We start from the raw sequence: 22,465 nt of genomic DNA on the forward strand, positions 1-22,465 counted from the left end.
AAATTACCATCTATAACACACCTTCCAACATTTTCGCCCCCAAAATTGGGACGTAAGGAGGGGAGTACCTTCCCTTCTATTGCTCATCAGCAGGGTCGTGCCACAGCGCTGGACCCTCAGCATTTTGGTGCAACCCTGCTGACAAGCGCCAGACTGAAAAAGGGACATCCCGGGATGCAAAGAGAAGCTGGGATTGGCTTCTGGGGTAATAATAATAATAATAATAATAATAATAATAATAATAATAATAATAATAATTTATTTCTATCCCGCCCTTCCCGGTTCAGAAAACCGGGCTCAGGGCGACTAACAACAAATTTAAAACACTTAATTCATGCAACAAAAACAGCATAAAATACAATATAAAATGTGAAGAACAATAAATTCAGAATTCAAAAATCAATTTGGGGGGGAGTCCATCCAATAAACATTAGATGATCACCAGGGCTAACTATTTGGGCCAGCGAGGAGACCAGGGGAGAATTAGCTGTGGGATCCCAGAGTGGGTAATCTTCATAAAAAGGTAACAGGATGTCCCACTTAAAACGGGACAGTTGTGGGGTATTGTCAAGCATGCAGAGTCCTCTCCTCCCCCGGTAACTTCATAGGAAGAATCACAAGCCGTTTGTGTTTCATGGTCCTTTTATTTCAGTCATCTGGTTGCAAAGCAAGAACCCATGTCTCTCCACAAGGAGAGGGGTTGGCTACTCTGAGCCCTTCCCCTTCCGTCCCCAGCAACATCCTGGGCGCCAATGGGAAGTTCCACTCCTCTGTATTCTCTGTTCTCTAATATGCAGAGACCTATGAGACCGAGGGGAGGGGGGTCACCCTTGCTCTCTAGGGAGGTCTCTGCTGGCTGTTCCCTCCCTTCTCCCTCTTCTTTCACTATTTTATAGCTAGGTAACTCCTGCAAAGGCTGTGGAGCGTTCTGTCTCCTACAGAAACCACTGGGGACAAGCAGGGCAAATCTTCCCCTTCTTCAGAGAGAAGCTGATCTGACTGAGGATTCACTTCCAAATCTTCCTGTTTGGACCTTTCCCTGACAGGTTTGCTATACGTTTGACAAAAAGCAATAATCTCTTTAACCAAAAAGGGTATTGGCTTTATACTACGGGTCCCCAGCTGAAGTTTTGGTGACTGGGGAACCCTCTCCGACGTTTCCCATTGACTGGAGCAGTGGCGTCGCAACAGGGGGAGGCAGCGTGCCCCGGGTGCGATGTCTGGGGGGTGACAAGAAGGTACCCCGTGGGGACTCGCAGCAGCACAAGCAGCCATCGCTCCTCCATTTGTGGCTGCAGCTGCGAGCAGAGGATCCCGGCGCTGACGGCAAACCACTATGTATAACGCATGTGCAGCATTGCAACATATGGCGTATGCACTGTACATAACGATGCCGCACATGTGCCATACACAGCGGTTTGCAGCCCCAGATGTCACGGCGCTTTTGTTCGCCCCTGGACTGGAGCACCAAGCAAGGCTGCCCACTGTCTCCCCTACTTTCCCCTCTGGCTATGGGACCCTTAGCTTTGGTACTGAAAACAGAATTTGATTTGGAAGGGTCTGAATTATTTGGAGAAACCTATCCCATCAATAAGGGACGCGGGTGGCGCTGTGGGTTAAACCACAAAGTCTAGGACTTGCTGATCAGAAGGTCGGTGGTTCGAATCCCCACGACGGGGTGAGCTCCCGTTGCTCGGTCCCTGCTCCTGCCAACCTAGCAGTTCGAAAGCACGTCAAAGTGCAAGTAGATAAATAGGTACCACTCCGGAGGAAAGGTAAATGGTGTTTCCGTGCGCTGCTCTGGTTCGCCAGAAGCGGCTTAGTCATGCTGGCCACATGACCCGGAAGCTGTACGCTGGCTCCCTTGGCCAATAAAGCGAGATGAGCGCCGCAACCCCAGAGTCGGCCACGACTGGACCTAATGGTCAGGGATCCCTTTACCTTTATCCCATGAATATGTTGGCAGATGCCGTTGCTCTATTCCTTTCTGATCCTGAAACCTCATTACCTGCTGCTATGCACCAATTTACTATATATGGGAAGATATCTGGCTTCACTGCTAACTTCACCATATCTGAGCTGAGCTATATACACAACCTGCCAAAACTACGACTGCATTGGCACAAAAGAATAGGTTTGGAACTCTACCTACTTTATATACCTGGGAGTGAATATACCTGAGAATATACCTAAACTAGAAAAAAATGAACTTTACTGCCTTGATAAAAGCTTTAACAACTAAGCTCTAGAACTGGTCAAAGCTATCATTCTCAAGATTGGGCAGAGTTTCTATAACAAAGATGCTATTACCATGTCTTCTTTACTTATTCCAAGTCTTACCAATAAGCAGACCCATCTCTCATGTTAATAGTTGGCAAAAAAATCTTTTTTTAAAAAAATAATAATACATTTTTATTAGTTTTTACATATATTTTCCAAACAGAACATCTCATCTCATCTTATACAACATTTTGGCTATTTTAGCCTGAGACTTCCATCAGCCACGTCTAATGATTTTCAAACCTCATCTCTTAATCTTACATTTGTTATCCTATTACTTTTAATAATCCGTAACTTAAAATTCATTCTCATAAATCTTTTCTGCAATATTTCATATAGCTCTCCTTACAAAACTTATTGTAGTCCTACAAGCGTAGTCAGTTGGGTTACAACTATCTTTCAGATAACTCGTATATTTACTCCAACCTTTCAAGAATTTCTGGTTCCGCTGGTTTCAAATTCTCCCTGTCATCTTATCCAATTCTGCGTGGTCCAAAAAAATCTATTAAATTTTATTTATGCTAACAAGAGTCCTCAGCTACATCATAAAACCCTTTACAGGGCCAAGAAAGGTGTATAAAGACTCTGCTCACTTGAAGGATATCCTTTTGATTTTACAAGGCTCACACGAGACCCCATGGTTAAAAAGGAATGATGGAGGTCAAGACTTCATGTGCTCCCTTATCAGAAAATGGACAAGACACTAGAAGGCATTATTAATCCCTTTCTAAAATCAAAAAGAGATTTGACCATATGGAAAAAATGGAGACTGCAGTTCTTTACATGCTCTGGGGTATTTTCCCAACATGCAACAAATGAAAGGCCATTTCTGTTCACCTCTGGAAAAAGAACTCTGCACGTGACCCAAGCTGTTTCAAGCAACAACAGCAAAAATGGGGAGGGGAGCCCTGCTTGTGCTTTGCAAAGATTTTGGAAGTGCAGCTCTCCTAACAACTGGATTGCTTTCAGACCCAAGCAGCTGAAAAAATTCCTCGCAGCAGAAAATCATCCAGCACAGATTAAACACTCTCAGTTTCTGCCATCACTCTTTCTTTGTTAATGCCTTTACGATAATGTGTTTTTATATGGCTTTTTTAAAAAGGTATTTTTTTAAAAAGAAAAAAAGATATATTAGGCTTTAAGCTGAAATTTCTACAAATGCCCTTTCAAAATCAGGGCATACCACACTGAAATTGTTCAGCCTTTCATTCTAATAAAGCGTGTTCTCACTAAAGGAGAGCACGTGTTGCGGATGGGTCAAGCAAAGCACCCTGTCGTGCTAGGTGGATTGGTTTGAGGGGCCTATTTTTGGCTGGAGTTGGTGGTTGTTGGGCAAAATTGGATGTTGCAATTTGTGTGGGAGTGGTCAGAGGTTATTTAAGGAAGGTCCACAGCAGAGTGCTTTCTCTTTCACTGTGGACATCGGATCTAGCTGGACACAGTGAAGGACTGGTGATACACTGATCTTTCTATCTACTATTCTTTCTTCCTTTGGGTCTGTTTTAATCGTTTTTTCCAGTTAATTTTTCTTGCCCTGCCATACCCCACTGGCTTAGAGCCCCGGGGGGCTCCTTCGGGGCCGGGGAGTGGGGGGGGCCTTGAGCTTGCGCCCGGTTCTTGGTTGAGGCGTGGGCCTTCCCTACCTTGTCCCGGCGCCTGGGGGTCCTTCTCAGGGGGTGGCTGGGCGGGATTTTAATTTTAATTTCCTCCAATTCTCCTTCCTTAATTTTCCCTTATAATTTTACCTTTTATTTACTGATACCCCCTCCCTCCCCGCGGGCCTAGCGCCGGGTGCGTTGCTTGGGCAGGCGCCACAGCGTCCTTTCGCCTCCCGTCGGGGGGCGGCTACCGACGGAGCGCCTCGGCGCGCTCTGCTCGGGGCGGGAGCCGGCGCGGTCGCGCCTTGCCCCGGCTGGGCCGCGCCGCTTGTTGGGCCCGGGGGGGGGCCTTGTTTCGGCCCGCCAAAGGCGCGGGCCGATAGGCCACCCCCCTCCCTTGCATCCGGAGGCGGCCGGGATCAGCCCCGGGAGGTCGTTGGCGGCGCGGGGGCGATTTACCGGGGTTGCAGGGCGGCCTGCGTCCTCTGGCCCCCTCCCTCGCTGGCGCTCCCTCGGCCTGAGCTCCGGCGCGCGCGGTGTGGCCTGGCCGGCCGCGGCGGCGGAGGAGCCGCTTGTGGGGTCTGAGGCCTTGTTGCGGCCCGCAGTGGGCGCGGGCCTATAGGCCACCCCTCCCTCCTTTGGAGGCGGCCGGGATCGGCTCCCTGAGGCCGCTTACGGTGCGGGGCGGCTTACCTGGGTTGCGGGGGCGGCCTGCGTCCTCTGGCCCCCTCCCTCGCCGGCGCTCCCTCGGCCCTGTCTCCGGCGAGCGCGGCGTGGCCTGGCCGGCCGCAGCGGCGGAGGAGCCGCGGCGAAGCCGCTTGGCCCCCGATCGCGCTTTGCGCGTTCGGAAGGGCTTGAAGAGGTTGAATTTGGTCCGCTTGGGGCCTGACCTGGGCCTGGAGCCTCCTGTGTAGGGGCTGGGCCGGGCAGGCCTCTATTGTGGGCCGTTTAGGCGGAAGCGCCATTCCATTGCATCAGACTTCTGTGGGCTGGCCCCTAGTGGCCGTGATTGGAACTGCAGCATTATTGGAATTTCTTGGCAGTTGGCGCCACCTGGTGGCTGTTGCATGTTACGGGCCTGACAGGGCTTTGGCTTGCCGGCCCCCAGTGGCCATTGGAGGAAGTGCAGCCTTATTGGAAACTTTACAGGCTGCGCCACCTGGGTTGAATTTATTGTAACGTTTCATCGAAAGTGTTTTAATAATTGCAATACTTACCTGGTTGGTTGATTGGGTGTTAACTTTATTGTTCGTGTTTAACGGTTGTTTGTTTTTTCATTGATAGTAGGTATGGCTCCAAAGCGGAGGGCTTCACAAAGGCCCACTCCGGTCTCTTCGTCGAAAAGGCCTATTAGAGGCCCATCCCAGGCCTTGCGATCTCCTGAGCCGAACCAGTCGATGAGTCGCATACAGTCCATGATCTCTGGCCTGGCTGATGACCCTGTCGCGTTAGCCCGTGTCGAGGCTGAAGTGGACAGCCTGCTGCATAGGCACTCACCTCCATCGACATCCACTGCAAGGCCAGCCCCTCCTGGAGGCACAACGCCGTCGGTTGCATCATCTAGTGATAATGAGAGTGATTTTATAGCAGCAGGGGGCTTCTTGCCTGCGGCATCTCCTCAGCCCCCGAGTTCACCTGAGCCTCCGGTTGCCGTGGCTAGGGGCCGCAAAGGTCCTAAGGGTCCTTCCAGGGGAAAGGCGTCTGCCCAGGTTCGGGCAACCCATGCCTCGAGAACGTCACCCCCTCTAACGAGGGCGGCTGCTGGTCATTCACAGGTTGTCTCTTTTCAGCCTATCTTAAATGCAGATCAGCAAGGTGACGCCTCCGAGTCTTCGGTAGAGGATAGTCTCCTTCCTCCTCCAAGAGCTTCTTCTGGGGGACGCCGCCGCCGCAAGAAGAACTCAAGGAAGCGTGCTAAGAAGAGGCGGAGAGACACTTCATCCTCCCTTTCAGGTACCTCGTCCTCTAGCTCTAGTAGCGATGAGGAGGCTTTTCTGAAGCTCTATTGGGGTTTTGGGGAGGCTTCGGGACTTCCAAAATGGGCCTGGGAGCGGAGGGCGAACTCCCACAGGGCTAAATACGGGGCAGTTCAAGAATGTCGTGACGGTGTTTTGGTTCCCGATGTAAGAGTTGCTACCAATTCAGCCAGGGACATCATACCTGGCGCCCACTTGACTTCCAAGCTCCGCTCGAGGATCTTGGATGGTCGTTATGTTGACATATTTAGTCTTGCCCCCCCATTGGAGGGCCAAGACAATCTGGATAGGGGTTTCGCCACCTCAAAAAAACGCCAGGCGGTAGCAAAGGCGGACCGTACGTTCGAGCGGTGGCTTGATAGCTTTCAAGTTTTTGCCGGAGTGGTCTCTGCGGCTTATCCTCGGAGATCCTTGCACCTATGGGTGTATCTGTCTATTGTCCGTTCGGCATTTACGATGGCGGGAGAGTCTGCCGCGATATCGTATGATGAGAATTTCAGGCGCAGGGCAGCCAAAATTCCCACGGCCCGATGGGATTGGAAGGATCTAGATGTGTGGACCACGTATGTGGCGCCGCGTATTGACAAAAAGGCTGTGGACCCAGTGAAAGCTAAGACTATTCCTACCAGGATGGGTCGCAAGTTGTTTTGTTGGGATTACAATAAAGGAACATGCCTTCGACAATATTGCAGGTTTTCACATGTGTGTGAAAAATGTTCCGGTAACCACCCGGTATCGGCTTGCACGGTAGGCCGCCGGTCCTTTCGGAAAGGTGGGGGCTCTCAGCAGCCCCCAAAGGCCGCCCCCCCGGCTCCTGCCGGCGGAGCAGCTAAATAACATTCTGTCCTCACTAGCCCATACCCCGGTACGGCTGCAACCGCTATTAGCGTTGCTGCAGTCATACCCAGACAAGAAGGCGGCCTCTTATTTGCAGGATGGTTTTTCGTCAGGTTTCAGGATACCAGTGGTTTCTTCCCCGGTGGCAAGGAACCCAGTAAATCAGAAGTCGATTCAGGATATGCCGGAGGTGGCCCGGCGTAAGATTGGGAAGGAGCTGGCCTTGCAGCGGATGGCAGGCCCTTTTCTAGAGCCCCCAATTCCGAATCTGCACATCTCTCCGTTGGGTATTGTCCCTAAGAAGGCCCCGGGCGAGTTTCGCCTAATTCACAATCTTTCACACCCCAAGGGAACATCAGTAAATGATGTTATTCCCCCGGAGCTTTGTTCGGTGAGGTACGCTTCTCTTGATCAAGCGATCAAGATGGTTCGGAAATTCGGGCCAGGGGCTTTGTTGGCGAAATGCGACATTGAGTCGGCATTCCGTCTGCTTCCTATTCATCCTGACGACTTCTGGTTATTGGGCTTCCAATTCGAAGGGGGATTTTATTTCGATAAGGCTATGCCGATGGGCTGCTCTGTAGCCTGTGCAGCCTTTGAGTGTTTTAGTTCATTTTTGGACTGGGCTTTGCGCAAGAAGACTGGTTTAAGTGGTGTCACTCATTATTTGGATGATTTTTTATTGGCCTCAGCTAGGGACACTGGGCACTGCGTTGTACTACTGCAGGCCTTCGATGAGTTGACACAAGAATTGGGTGTGCCATTGGCAGCCGAAAAGACAGAGGGTCCTGCTACACAGTTGACTTACTTAGGTATTTTGTTGAATACCGTGACTCAGACGTCTAGTTTACCGGCGGACAAGATAATTGCGCTGAAGGCAGTCATCAGGGAGTTGTTGCCGCTTAAGAAGGTAACTTTACGTCAGCTCCAGTCGTTATTAGGCCATTTGAACTTTGCCTGTAGGGTGGTCGCCCCTGGGCGACCCTTTTGTTCCCGTTTGGCCAGACTCATGTCAGGCTTGGGAGCCCCGTGGCATAGAGTGCGCTTGTCACATCAAGTGAAAGCCGATCTTCAGATTTGGTTGGAATTCCTGGAGGAATTCAATGGGGTGTCCTTGTGGCAGGACACTCTGAACCTCCGGACAGACTTTCAGGTGCATTCTGACGCGGCAGGGTCCTTAGGGTTTGGTTTGTATTGGGACGGTAGGTGGTGCGCGGAGCACTGGCCAACTGCTTGGCGTGGGGGAGCGGTAGTTCGGGATTTAACGTTTTTGGAATTTTTCCCCATTGTAGTGGCCGTACATTTATGGGTGGAGCATTTCAGGGACCGTCGAGTTTGTTTTTGGACCGATAACTTGGCAGTGGTCAACGTACTAGCCAAGCAGTCTTCACGGTCCCCCAGGGTATCAGCCCTGTTGCGGGTTTTTGTCCTGCATTGTTTACGTTTTAACATTGTGTTTTCTGCTCGTTTTGTGCCTGGTGTGTCTAATGTGATTGCCGATGCTCTGTCCCGTTTTCAGATGGAGCGGTTCAGGTCCCTGGCGCCAGAGGCTCGAGAACGTCCAGAATTTTTCCCGGATCACCTCTGGAACCTTGGCAGCACTTAGTTTTACAGGGAGTAGCTGCATCTGTTGCCCCCTCCACTTTGCGGTCTTATAAGAAGGCTTGGTGTGATTTTTTAAAGTTTGGGCAGTCGGAGCCGGGAGGTGAGGGTAATCCCCACTCTACTTCGCAGGTGCTCCAGTATCTGGCGCACCTGTTTCAAAAGCGTCGGGCAAACAGGACGATCAGACTGCATTCTGCAGCAATATCCTTCTTCAGTAAGGCACTCTTTAACAGGGACCCTTGTGAGAAATTTGTGGTAAGAAAGGCACTTGAGGGCTGGGGTCGGCTTCGTCCCTCCAGGCCTATTCCCCGGCGGCCTGTTACATTTCACCTACTGTTTCAGATGCGTGGTAAACTGAGGAGCATCTGTTGGTCCAGGTTTGAAGCTCGGCTGTTCTCAGCAGCCTTTTCTTTAGCTTTTTTCGGGGCCCTGAGAGTGGGTGAAGTGGTGCTCGAACCTAACCAGGCTGGCGGTTCAAGGGGACTATTATTGGAGGACGTGAGTTTGTCTCCGTCTGAGGTACAGGTCAACGTTAGGAGCTCAAAAACTGATCAGCGGGGTAGGGGAGCGGTGATTCGGCTCCCTGCCACTGGGAGGAAGGGCCCTTGTCCGGTCAAGGACCTACAGCGATATTTGGCCTTACGTCCCCCAGGTATGGGCCCCTTGTTTATTCACGAGAATGGGCGCCCATTGGCTCGTCATCAGTTCTCAAAGGTGCTCCGCAAGGCCATTGCGGCCTGCGGCCTGGCTGCCGCTGAATTTGCACCTCATTCCTTTAGGATTGGGGCCGCAACGACAGCCTCTCATTGGGGTTTATCGGCAAGAAGGATAAAAGACCTGGGTCGTTGGAGGTCGGATGCATATAAGGGTTATGTACGTAAATGATGCAATTTCGAGTGCTTATGTATCTGTTTCACCCTAGGTCGAGCAGCCACACGTATTTGGATTGTGGGGCACAGTATTGTGCACTGGGCGGCTTGCAGAGCTCGACAGTCTGGTTTGGGTGACGATCTTGGCCTTCCGCAAGACGTGAAGGTGTCCTGGATTGCAAGAAGGGGAATGCGGTGGAGAGAACTTCTGCCGCTTATCCAGAGGCGTGTTCTTTTGGAGGGCCCTCCTACGGCAATTGTCATTCAGCTGGGGGAGAATGACCTGGTATCTTATTCTTGTTTTGTTCTGCGTGCTATGATATTGGGGGATGTGAGGGATTTGGCGGCCTTGGTGCCGCCAACGAAAGTAATTTGGTCAAAGTTATTACAGCGCCGTAAGTGGAGGGGTAGCCCTTGTGTGGAAGCCACCGAGCGTTCCAGGAAACGGATTAATGCTGCAGTAAGCAAGTTGGTGGCTGATTTGGGCGGGTTTGTGGTCACACACCCTTTGATTAGGTTTAAATCCACTGAATTGTTTATGAGGGATGGGGTTCATCTGTCATCTGTTGGGAATGATGTGTGGTTGAGTTCAGTGGTGGATAAGTTGAGGGTGTGTTTGAGGCTGTGAGTGGTTGGCGGCGAGCGTAAAGGGCTCGATTGGCGGTTAGGCATTGGTCTAAATTGGTTGGTGGAGGGGTATGGATTGGCTGTGCCTGCCCCTCCAATGAGGTTGCTGCTTGGGAATTCCGTTAAAGGAATTCAGGGTCTTACCATCCCCCTCGTCCAAGCCCCTGGAATCGGGCTTGGGCCGCGTAAGTCCCTAGGAGCATGCGGGGAGAAGCTGAGGGTCTGTGTCGCAGCTCCGCCTATCCCCGAACTTGTTCCTCCACACTGGCTTCCGCTGGAATCCGGGAGTCAGTGCTGTCCCCAAGGCGGGAGGGACAGCTAGTCGTAACCAATGCCTAAGCAACCACTCACAATTTGTATGCAAATAAAGTTGTGGCCAAAATTATGCCAAAAACCTTAAACAAAATTCCATGTGTGATGTGTGAGTTATTTGGGGTTCAGGGTGTCTTGGGGGACCTCAGCACGCAAAGCGTGTTCTCACTAAAGGAGAGCACGTGTTGCGGATGGGTCAAGCAAAGCACCCTGTCGTGCTAGGTGGATTGGTTTGAGGGGCCTATTTTTGGCTGGAGTTGGTGGTTGTTGGGCAAAATTGGATGTTGCAATTTGTGTGGGAGTGGTCAGAGGTTATTTAAGGAAGGTCCACAGCAGAGTGCTTTCTCTTTCACTGTGGACATCGGATCTCCCGCCCGCCCTCCCTTGTTGGGCTTGCGCTTTGACCTTGCTTTGCCTGTCATGGGGTCGTTCGCCTTGGTGCGGGGGCCCAGTAGGAATTTACCATTTGGCTGATTAGTGCGTGCCTCTTGGGTTTTGCCTACTGCTTAGCAATACGTCACAACTTGTAAGGTTGGCGGTTAGGCATTGGTCTAAATTGGTTGGTGGAGGGGTATGGATTGGCTGTGCCTGCCCCTCCAATGAGGTTGCTGCTTGGGAATTCCGTTAAAGGAATTCAGGGTCTTACCATCCCCCTCGTCCAAGCCCCTGGAATCGGGCTTGGGCCGCGTAAGTCCCTAGGAGCATGCGGGGAGAAGCTGAGGGTCTGTGTCGCAGCTCCGCCTATCCCCGAACTTGTTCCTCCACACTGGCTTCCGCTGGAATCCGGGAGTCAGTGCTGTCCCCAAGGCGGGAGGGACAGCTAGTCGTAACCAATGCCTAAGCAACCACTCACAATTTGTATGCAAATAAAGTTGTGGCCAAAATTATGCCAAAAACCTTAACAAAATTCCATGTGTGATGTGTGAGTTATTTGGGGTTCAGGGTGTCTTGGGGGACCTCAGCACGCAAGGTGCATGTTCACAGATAAGCAGCGTGCGTAACAGGAGGCCTCCAGCTAGGGTTATACCAGCATCCGTAACAACTCTTGGATAACAACCAAGAAAAAGAGGAGGAGGGAGGGAGGGAGGGAGAGGAGAAAGAAAGAAAGAAAGAAAGAAATCTTCTTTTATGTATGTCTAGACGCCGCTTCTCCAAAAATAAACCTGGCATCTGGTTTGTCTCCCAAGGCTATTGTGGAAAGGTGATAATTAGGCTAAGGCAGAAACTGGGTCCTTGCCAGCCCTACCTCACACTAAATCCTCTAGGGGGTTTCCGCGGCTCTCAAACCAGCAGTATCTTTTGCGCTTTTTCCCCCAAACGCTTGCAAAGTGGGATTCAGAAAATAATGAGACAAGGGAGTGTGAAATTGCCTAATAAAGCAAATTATATTCCGCAATCCACCTTCATCATTGTTTGTTAACAAAACCTGCGTGATCAACAGAAGGTGGGGGAATAGTGTTCTCAACGCCTTCGAATCAAACACCCAGCAGTTTGTTGTTCTGTGGGGAAACTGAGATGTGAAAGGCAAGAGATTTATACTATCTGAAGAGAAACCAGAGGATATGAAACTGAGATACGAAAACTAGGAGCTAAATGGGACCTTAACCTAGGTTATGGGCGCAACAACAGAATGTCTAGGCGTGCTTTTTCAACAACAAGAATACAAAGCTGAAAATGAACAAACGGCACCTGAAATATGATGTTCGTTTTTCACATGGTCTAGTGCATGGGTAGGCAAACTAAGGTCCACGGGCCAGATCCGGCCCAATCGCCTTCTAAATCTGGCCTGCGGACAGTCTGGGAATGAGCGTGTTTTTACATGAGTAGAATGTGTGCTTTTATTTAAAATGCATCTCTGGGTTATTTGTGGGGCATAGGAATTCATTCATTATTATTTTTTTCAAAATATAGTCCAGCCCCTCACAAAGTCTGAGGGACAGTGGACTGCCCCCTGCTGAAAAAGTTTGCTGACCCCTGGTCTAATCCTTCCACTGCCCATCCACCTAATATTCTTAAGAGGGTCTCTTTTCCATTCTTGAGGGAGTAGCTGGAAGTGGGGAGACAGAAAAAGGGCCTCCTTTCCTTCCACTCTGTAGTGTTAATCTGAAATATTAGGCACAAGTACTGCGCCCAGAGGGACGCGGGTGGTGCTGTGGGTTAAATCACAGAGCCTAGGGCTTGCCGATCAGTAGGTCGGCGGTTTGAATCCCCTCAACGGGGTGAGCTCCCATTGCTCAGTCCCTGCTCCTGCCAACCTAACAGTTCAAAAGCACGTCAAAGTGCAAGTAGATCAATAGGTACCGCTCCAGCGGGAAGGTAAACGCCGTTTCCGTGAGCTGCTCTGGTTCGCCAGAAGCAGCTTAGTCATGCTGGCCACATGACCCAGAACCTGTACGCCGGCTCCGTCGGCCAATAAAGCGAGATGAGCACCGCAACCCCAGAGTCGGCCACGACTGGACCTAATGGTCAGGGGTCCCTTTACCTTTATTGCGCCCAGAGATCAGAAACTGCTCATGCTAATGAAATTCCCTGTCGCAAAATGTGCTTAGAACAATGGGAGTTTCAAACACTGAGGGCACGGCATTAGATACACTCAGTGGCTGCAGTTACATGTCACAGTAAACCATGGCTTGCTGTGCATGAGCAGATTGCACCAGCTCTACTCCTCCTCACTAGCCCTGGGGAGAAATAAACCACAACCCTCAGTTTAGCATTATGTACAGCTTGGCAATCGTGGTATGCTTCGCTCCAAGGTTTGTTCTTGGCTTTCCAATCATGGTTTGCTTGGAGTCCCAAGTGCTAAGCCAGAGATTTTGGGTTCGTTTCATTCCCACACTAGTGGGGAGAAGCAATGCAGCCCAGACAAGTGTGCTTTAACCATGGTTTACAAAGGTTTGTGAGCTGGACCAGGGCCATGGTACACAATCTGGGAGCAAATGAAGGGTCCTTGGGAAAGACAGAGCAGTTTTCCTTGAGTTACCTGGCAATGAATGGTTTCTGTGTCACCTACTTGCCTGCAAATGTTTGACTAGTACAGATGAATCCTAGCCCACTTCTGGAGGGAGTCACCACTGGTCCCCCAAAAGACTGGTGCCATAAAGCCACACAAGCAAAAAAAAATGTGGCTAGGAATATTTCCTTTTGCAAGGAAATTAAAAGCGGAACTGGAAATCATATTTGAACTTAGCCTGATCTTTTATTCCCCTTCCTTCCTTCCCTCCCCTTCCCCTTTTTATGAAGATTACCCGCTCTGGGATCCCACAGCTAATTCTCCCCTGGTCTCCTCGCTGGCACAAATAGGACTAATTTAGCCAGCTAGCCTTGGTGATCATCTAATGTTTATTGGATGGATTTCCCCCCCAAATTGATTTTTGAATTCTGAATTTATTGTTATTCACGTTTTATACTGTATTTTATGCTGTTTTTTTGTTGCATCAATCAAGTGTTTTAAATTTGTTGTTAGCCGCCCTGAGCCCGGTTTTCTGAACTGGGAAGGGCAGGGTAAAAATAAAATGTTGTTGTTGTTGTTGTTGCCCAGATGATGCACAAACATCTGGAATGATAATGTGCAGTTTTGGCAACTCTGTCTCAAAAAGGAGACAGCAGAGCTGGATAAGGGAAAAAATGGCAATGGGACAGAGCACCATCTCTTCAAGGTGGAGCAGAAGGAAAAGCAGAATGGAGATGGAAGAGCAGGCTGACAGCCAGGACCTGTTGGGAATCAAGCCTTTATCAGGAGAAACTAGCCACTCTCCAGGCACCCGGCTTGATCTCCGGTTGACCTCCCTGTCTGCATTCCACGGCAGGATACAGGCAAGGTCGCGATAGGCGATCCTTCTCAGCGTGAGAAGAACACACCCCTCTTTCCTGCCCCCCCCCCATTGGGCAGGGGAAAGAGATAGACAGAAACGTATTTACATGCCTTTATTTCTGTCTTTGCAGTGTTACAGAAAACATGTCTGCTCTCTTCAAACTCCAGCAGCCGAGAGACAAACTCCTCCTGTACTTCCTGTACAGCTCATATTACACTCTGAGCTAATTCCGGTGCTTCGCACTGTGAATAGACTGTCCCTCTGTTTCCCACGGAACAGTCCCAACATTCCCATTATGTTTTGCTTTCAAGCTACCAGCTCGCGGCCGCATTGCTTCTATATCGTAACAGGACCAACCCCTGGGCTAGTTGTAAGTGAGAATCTAGGCAGGTGTGGATGACTGAGAGCAGACTGAGGTTGGTGAGGCCATTGTTACTAAGGAAACAGCCACCATTGGTAAGACGAAAGATGTTGCGTCTTTTTTGGGGGGGTAGACATTAAGCAAGGAGGGATATGCTGGAGGTATCAATATGCTTGGAATCAACTTGATCCCCTCCCTCTCTTTCCTCTTTCCTTTCTCCTTCTGTGATGGAACTCCTATTTGGGGACTTCCCTGGCTTTTTTCTGGCCCACGTAGGACCAGTCTGGATAGTTGGCCCTGGTGAAGACTTGACGTTTCCATCCACAAAAAGTTTTTGATTTGAGTTTCTACTGAAATGAGGCTGCATTTTAATGTTGTATTTTAATCTAGTTTTTAAGTTGTATGTTAATCAATTTTTTGTATACCTGGTGTTAGCTGCCCTGAGCCCAATCTTGGCTGGGGAGGACGGGGTATAAATAAAATAATAATAATAATAATAATAATAATAATAATAATAATAATAATAATAATAATAATAATAATTATTATTATTATTATTATCATCATCATCATCATCATCATCATCATCCAAGGATTAGAGCAAGCATAGGCAAACTCGGCCCTCCAGGTGTTTTGGAACTACAAATCCCATCATCCCTACCTAACAGGGCCAGTGGTCAGGGATGATGGGAACTGTAGTCTCAAAACATCTGGAGGACTGAGTTTGCCTATGCTTGGATTAGAGGGCAGTTTGCAATATAAAAACTCAAAAAAACAACATAACAACAAACAAAAACTATATACCCTTCTCACAGTTTAAAATGCCATTGTTTGCTTAATTAGTCAAAGGCATTGTTCCACTGCTGGAGGGGCTGAAAGAGAATATTCCCAGGTCAGCCCTGGGTCTGCAGAATCCAAAGCCCCCTCATTCTCTCCCCCAATAAAAACAGGTCCCAAAACTGCAACAGTGGTTCAAAAAGTGTGTACAGTGAGAAGTTGCTACTCTCCAACTCAAAACACTAGAACTTGACAGCATCCCACAAGACTGAGCAGCAGATTCTGGACAAACAGAAGGACACACATTTAAATGCAAATCACAATTACTAATTGTATGGAATTCACTGCCACCAGCTAGCTTAGGTGGGTTTTTGAAAGCATTAGGCAGGATAAGCAGCAAGTTCTGAAAGATATAATTGGAGATTCTCTACTCGAAAGCAGCATACCGCTAGTTTTCAGAATATCAGGGAGTTCCCAAAGGTTCTCTGGCTAGCCACTGCTGGAGACAAGAGCGGACTTTTGAGGAAGAACATGGAGAACTTCTCATTGTCAAGTACATTGGGATCTGCTGTGTTGCAGCACGCCCAAATTGCACAAGAATCGCTCTGTGCCATTAAGGGCTTTTCAAACATATGCAGAGCGAGAACAATCCATGCCTCTTACACATGCGAGGCCTTTTGAGTTGAGGGTTTGGCAGACGATGAAAGCCGAGCCCCACCTTGCATTGCTTGCTAGCAAGCCACAAAGCCCAACTGACAAGTTACTACAAACCAGTGCCAGCTGTGCATGCAATGGGGGGGGGGGTTCCCCAACACACACACACACACACACACACACCTCTTTTTTCTTTCCATGGGTTTCTGTTCAACAAGGTGATCATAAGTCTTATGATCATAAGTCCAAATGACAGCCAGAAACAAAGAAGTACACAGCAACCACAAGGCAGACTGCAGCCACCTCCCCTAAAATATGGCAGTATTTCTCCCCTAGCAAAAATTGGAATGATGAAATAAAGGCCTGGAAGATGCTTAAATGCCATCTACCTGATGCTAATATCAACAACCTCAGATATGCAGATGACACAACATTGATGGCAGATAGTGAGGAGGAATTAAAGAACCTTTTAATGAGGGTGAAAGAGGAGAGAGCAAAATATGGTTTGAAGCTCAACATCAAAAAAACAAAGATCATGGCCACTGGTCCCATCACCTCCTGGCAAATGGAAGGGGAAGAAATGGAGGCAGTGAGAGATTTTACTTTCTTGGGCTCCATGATCACTGCAGATGGTGACAGCAGCCATGAAAATAAAAGACGCCTGCTTCTTGGGAGAAAAGCAACGACAAACTTAGACAGCATCTTAAAAAGCAGAAACATCACCTTGCCAACAAAGGTCCGTATAGTTAAAGCCATGGTTTTCCCAGTAGTGATGTATGCAAGTGAGAGCTGGACCATAAAAAAGGCTGATCACCAAAGAATTGATGCTTTTGAATTATGGTGCTGGAGGAGACTCTGGAGAGTCCCATGGACTGCAAGAAGATCAAACCTCTCTATTCTTAAGGAAATCAGCCCTGAGTGCTCACTGGAAGGACAGATCCTGAAGCTGAGACTCCAATACTTTGGCCACCTCATGAGAAGAGAAGACTCCCTGGAAAAGACCCTGATGTTGGGAAAGATGGAGGGCACAAGGAGAATGGGACGAGATGGTTGGATAGTGTCCTCGAAGCTACCAGCATGAGTTTGACTAAACTGCGGGAGGCAGTGGAAGACAGAAGTGCCTGGCGTGCTCTGGTCCATGGGGTCACGAAGAGTCGGACACGACTAAACGACTAAACAACAACAACACCTGATGCCACCCCAAATTTTCAATACCATTAAGCTCCTTAGCAGGAATGCATCTGACCACAGGTGATCGAATTCACCTTTACATGCAAAATTCCATCCATGCAGAAAGCTAGTTCTTTAAGATTAGGTTGGAATCGTCCCCCCCCACACACACACATTAGTTTTCTACATGCATGGAGATATAAGATTATCTAGATACACACCATGTTCTGGCTGCTCCCCTATAGTGTGGAACAAGCCCCACTTAACCCAATAGGATTTAATTCTGAGTAAACGGGCACAGAGTTACACAGCACATTTATGGCATAGGAACACTCTGTGGGGATTTCCATCATGGCACTTACTTTCGGCGTAATTTTGATGTGGAAGAGTATATTCTGAAAGTGATATCCATCGCTTGCCTGCAGAACCGCCGTGTCTTCCCAACTGTCGGATCCATCGTGGATGTAATGCACAAATCCCTGCAAGAGGTCATCAAGGTGGAAAAGATTCGTCGCCAGCGAGGTGTCCCCAGAAAGCTTGGCTAGCTGCCCGTGTTTTGGAGGATCTAAAACAGCCAGTGACACGCTCTCAGGATTATCACTGTCTCGAATATCAAGCAAAAGGTTGGTGATGGCTCCAGCTTCCCCTTGGCCAAGAATGAGTGCTTTGTTCCTTAGGACGTAGGGAGCCTGAAATGTAAAGATAGCGTTCAGTTCCTTGCTTGCATAGGTAGGCAAACTAAAGCCCGGGGGCCGGATACGGCCCAATTGCCTTCTAAATCCGGCCCACGGAAGGAATCCAGGAATCAGCATGTTTTTAGAAACCAGAAGCATTATTACTTGGCATTGTAGGAGATGATATAAAAAGAAAGGATTGTAAATTATTTTTATATGCAGTGAGGGCAGCAAGAATATTATTGGCACAAAATTGGAAGCAAGAAGAACTACCGACAAAAGAAGAGTGGAGGACGGACTATGCAGAATTAGATAAATTAAGAAGAAGAATTTGAAATCTGCGGGACCAGAGATTCACAGAAGACTGGCATAAATTTACGGACTATTTGGAAAGTAATTGTGATGATCAGATTACGCTTGTAGGTTTGCAAGAAGTTTTGTAAGGTGGACTATTTGAAATATTGCAAAAAACAAACAAACAAACAAACAAACGAGGGGGACTGTTAGTTAAGATAATTAAAGGCAATAGGAATTTAAGAAATGCAGAATAAGTGATAAGAACGGAAGATCATCAGAGGGGCTGATGGAAGTCCAAAAAGATTGTATAAGATGTGAAGTTTTATTGTATGAATGATAATTAATATGTAAAAATTAATTAAAAAATATTTTAAAAAGGAATCAGCATGTTTTTACATGAGTAGAATGCATCCTTTTATTTAAAATGCATCTCTGGGTTATTTGTGGGGCATAGGAATTTGTTCATTTTTAATTTTTTTCAAAATATAGTCCGGCCCCCCACAAGGTCTGAGGGACAGTGGACTGAAAAAGTTTGCTGACCCCTGTGGTCTATGGTTTAAACCCATTACCACAAAATCACAGCTGTACCAACAACCGCTCATTTCCATGGCCTGTGTAAATTTGCGAGCGCAGATGCACTTAACTTGTTTTACATAGATCCTTATAGCCACAGGGAAGAAAAGAGAAGCACTCATTCGGGTTCCTAACTAATTCTGTTCCGAGGGAAGGGAAAGAAAGCAACTTAAGGGGTGACAGGTGAAGTCATGGCACTGACTGAGTTGGGAAAGAGGCAGGAGAATGGACAGGGCCACTGCAGGCTACAGGTGAGGAGCCATCATGTGGTTTTTTATAAAAAATGTTTCCCTACATAAAAATAAAATCCTGCAAGTAGAAAGCTAGCACAGCAGTGAAAAACCTTGACCAAAACATTTTTCCCCCTTGATGTGCTGGTTTTGTTTGTTTGTTACTTTTCAAAATCCTTTTGCTTTCATCTGTTTAGACAGTTTTATATACCATGTAATTGTTTTGCCTCAAGTGCCAGGGTACTAAGGAGAGAATTGCAAGGGGGACTTGAATATAGTTGAGACCTGAGAAAGGATCTCTGCCACTCTACTGAAAGGCTTGAGATCTAGTGGCCCCATCTGTCTTCGATGCTCTGGTTGAGATTCCTGCATTGTAGGGGGCTGGACTAAAGGAAGAGGACAGCTGGGATAGCTCCGTCAGCAGAACTGGAGATTATCAATTTCAGAGTCGTGGGTTTGAACCCCACATTGGGCAAAAGACTCCTGCATCGCAGGGAGGTTGGACTAGATGAACCTAGTGGTCCCTTCTAACACTACATTTCTATGATTCTACTAACTCCTATAAAGTTGGGATATTGGTCCATTTTGCTCAGTATTGTCAGCAACTAACAGTTAGTAAGCAAGTTGTCTGCCTAACTTAGGTGCCGGTGTTTCAGCCAGAGAGCTGTGTTGCTTACTTTCCTACCCAATTAATAAAGGGACCCCTGACCATTAGGTCCAGTCATGGCCAATTCTGGGGTTGCGGCGCTCATCTCGCTTTATTGGCCAAGGGAGCCGGCATACAGCTTCCGGGTCATGTGGCCAGCATGACTAAGCTGCTTCTGGTGAACCAGAGCAGCGCACGGAAATGCCGTTTACCTTCCCGCCGGAGCGGTACCTATGTATCTACTTGCACTTTGCCATGCTTTCAAACTGCTAGGTGGGCAGGAGCAGGGACTGAGCAATGGGAGCTCACCCCGTTGCAGGGATTCGAACCGCTGACCTTCTGATCGGCAAGTCCTAGGCTCTGTGGTTTAACCCACAGCGCCACCCACGTCCCCAATACTGAACATTAAACAAGGCACCGAGAGCCCTGGAATCTAAGAGGCTACCAAAGGAAAGAATTAAAAGGAACTAATAAACACTTCTTGAAAAGGCTGATGAATCAGGCTTCTTCAGCTAGATAGCAAGGGTCATCACCTCAAGGTCTCGCTTGGACTGGTGGAAATAACACATTACTGTATGAAGGACACATGTTGAGGTTATTGCTAACGATTGGCGATGCACGTATCTTCTGAAGGGGAAGGGAGAGGCTTAGTTTAGAACCATGAAATTGGAGCTGAAGAGAAAGGAAAATAGCGCTAAATCCAGAAGGCAGGACAGAGCAAGAATATTGGGGATGGGAGCCATGCAGAACAATGAAATCTTATTCCTTACGCACCAGAATCATCTGGTGTTAAAGACAACGGAGGACACAGCCAATTCATTTCAATTCAGGTACTGTTTTTGTTTTGCTTACTATCCTTTTACATTGCTCGTTTACATTACGCTAACATGTTTTCACCTGTTTTGTGTACTTTGAAGAAAGGTGTGGAAAGCTACCTTACACCAGGCCAAGCTATTTGTTCCTGTAGACCTGTGTTGTCTACCTTGACTGGAAGCAGCTCCCCAAAACATCAGGAAGAAATAATTTTCCAGCTACCTGATCCTTTTAACTGGAGGTGCCATGTATTGAACCTGACACCCTATGCATGCGACAAGCACTGAGCACTGAGCCATGCATCACACTCTAATGATGGGATTATTAGTGGAGTTCTTCCTGCTTACCTTCATGAAGGCTAGAGACATGGGTTGTTGTTTATGGCTTTTAAATGCACAACACCTCGTTTCTCAGGATGCGAAATCCTGATAGCCAACACTCAAGTTTCTGCACAACTCTACAGTGATGTGGTAGAGTTACAGAATACATGTCATTCTTGGTGGAGGGGGAAAGGCATATTTAAAAAGTGGGGAAAGTGGGATGGGGGGGTGGGAAATAAGATGATCACTAGTCCGGCTCTGTTCTGCGATTAATTCAGTTTCACCCTGGCCTACTGCCCCAAAGGACTAACCATCAACATAAAGTGGAAAACGAGCTGGGAGTAATGCAACAATGGAAGATAACAAAACTTCCGAAATGCCTGGAAAGTTTGGTGTGCAGGAAGGCTAACCGTCATACGGAAAGCTCTGTGGCCTGCAAACAAACGGGGAATCAAATATAGATCTGGATACATATTTTCCCTTCACATTTTTGAAAAAAATATATACAGATCATAGCTTACCTTTGTTGATTGTGCTTGAACAGTGAACGTTTCTGGTTCAGAGAAGTACTGTTGATGGCTGATCTTTAGGGAAAACTGACCATTCCTACATGAACACCCAAAGAAGGTTATATAAATAGATGTTGCTTTTTGATAGGAATACAGGTGCACAGCATGATTCATCGACTACAGCAGAGGAGTTGTACAAAAAAAAAATTTAATGCTCAAAAAAGGTGCTAAACCTTTTTGATCAGTGATAACAGCAGACTAGAAAATATCAACCTTGGAAGCGTTCATTCTGATCTGTCGGTGCGGAGGTTATATGACATTGCCAGCGAGTGGTTGCTATTCTGCACTTTATAGAGCAATTACCCATCACATTTCTTACTGGACATATTGCAGCTGGAAAAATGATGGGATGATTGCCCTTGAAAGTGAGAGATAACAGCCAAATTTTGTTGGAATAAAGAGCCCATCTGGAAGAGCCCCTTGTGATCACAGCCAAAAATGGCTCTGCCATAGCGCCTTCAAGGCTGCATGTGTATACTGAGATTTCACCAGGCACTGCTGTCTTATTTTCAAGCTTCCCGCCTCAAAATGAAATGAGTCTTGAGGACCAGAAACTTGCATGTTTTTAAATAAAAACTGCGATTCTCAGACCACTGCAATCTGTACTTAGACCAGTCTCAATTTCTGCACTTGTGCCCCAATCATATATCTGGTGGTATCACTTCAATTCTAATCTTTCCCTTCTTCTCTTATTATTATTTAATAAATTTGTATACAGTCATACCTCAGGTTACAGATGCTTCAGGTTGCATTTTTTCAGGTTACGGACCGCTGAAACACGGAAGTACTGGAACGGGTTACTTCCGGGTTTTGGTGGTCGCAGATGTGCAGAAACGCTAAATCGCACTTTGTGCATGTGCAGAAGCGCCGAATCGCAGCCCGCAGCTGCGGGTTGCAAACATGCATCCTGCACAGATCATGTTCGCAACCCGAGCGTCCACTGTACAGCCGTATACCCCTAGATCTCAGGGCAGTTCACAACAGAAAGTTACTATATAAAAAATACAAAATACGTAGTAAAAATAACAAAGACAACCTGATAATCCACCCTTCCACAACACATCTAAAAGGGCATTGGATGTCAATCAGCCCAAGGCCTGCTTATTTATTTATTTTTTATAATAATGTTTATTAAAGTTTCACAAACAATAAAAAAATTCCAAAATTTAAACATAAGAAAAACTACAAAAATATAAAAATACAAAAACAAAACACATAAAAAATACCCAATAGAAGACAAAGTTAACAAAGAAAGGGAAGAAAAAAGAAAGAATAAGAACGAAAGAAAAACAAAAAAACAAAACAGAAAATAGATTAGTGTTTTCAAATCTTATACTCCATTCACTAGTTTCTTGACCTCCTCGCACCTCCCATTTTGTATTCCAGTTCAGATATTGATTTCAGCAAATCCTTACCCTCTAACATTTATCCTCACTCAAGATATTAACCTATTAAAATTATCAAT

At 47.5% G+C, this 22,465-nt stretch overlaps 1 protein-coding gene across 2 annotated transcripts in view; it reads right to left on the bottom strand.

Moving 5' to 3' along the window:
* FRAS1 (Fraser extracellular matrix complex subunit 1) overlaps positions 1-22,465 on the bottom strand; it is a 390,698-nt gene that overhangs the window by 102,626 nt on the left and 265,607 nt on the right. For both annotated transcript variants that reach the window (XM_081206862.1, XM_081206861.1), the window contains exons 27-28: positions 20,953-21,037; positions 17,241-17,567 (exon numbers count right to left, since the gene is read on the bottom strand). In XM_081206862.1, coding sequence (XP_081062988.1) covers positions 17,241-17,567; positions 20,953-21,037 — 412 coding nt within the window. The remainder of the gene's footprint in view (positions 1-17,240; positions 17,568-20,952; positions 21,038-22,465) is intronic.

The sequence above is a fragment of the Podarcis bocagei genome (genome assembly GCF_964188305.1).
Source record: "Podarcis bocagei genome assembly, chromosome: 9".
In the NCBI taxonomy this organism is placed as follows: domain Eukaryota; kingdom Metazoa; phylum Chordata; class Lepidosauria; order Squamata; family Lacertidae; genus Podarcis; species Podarcis bocagei.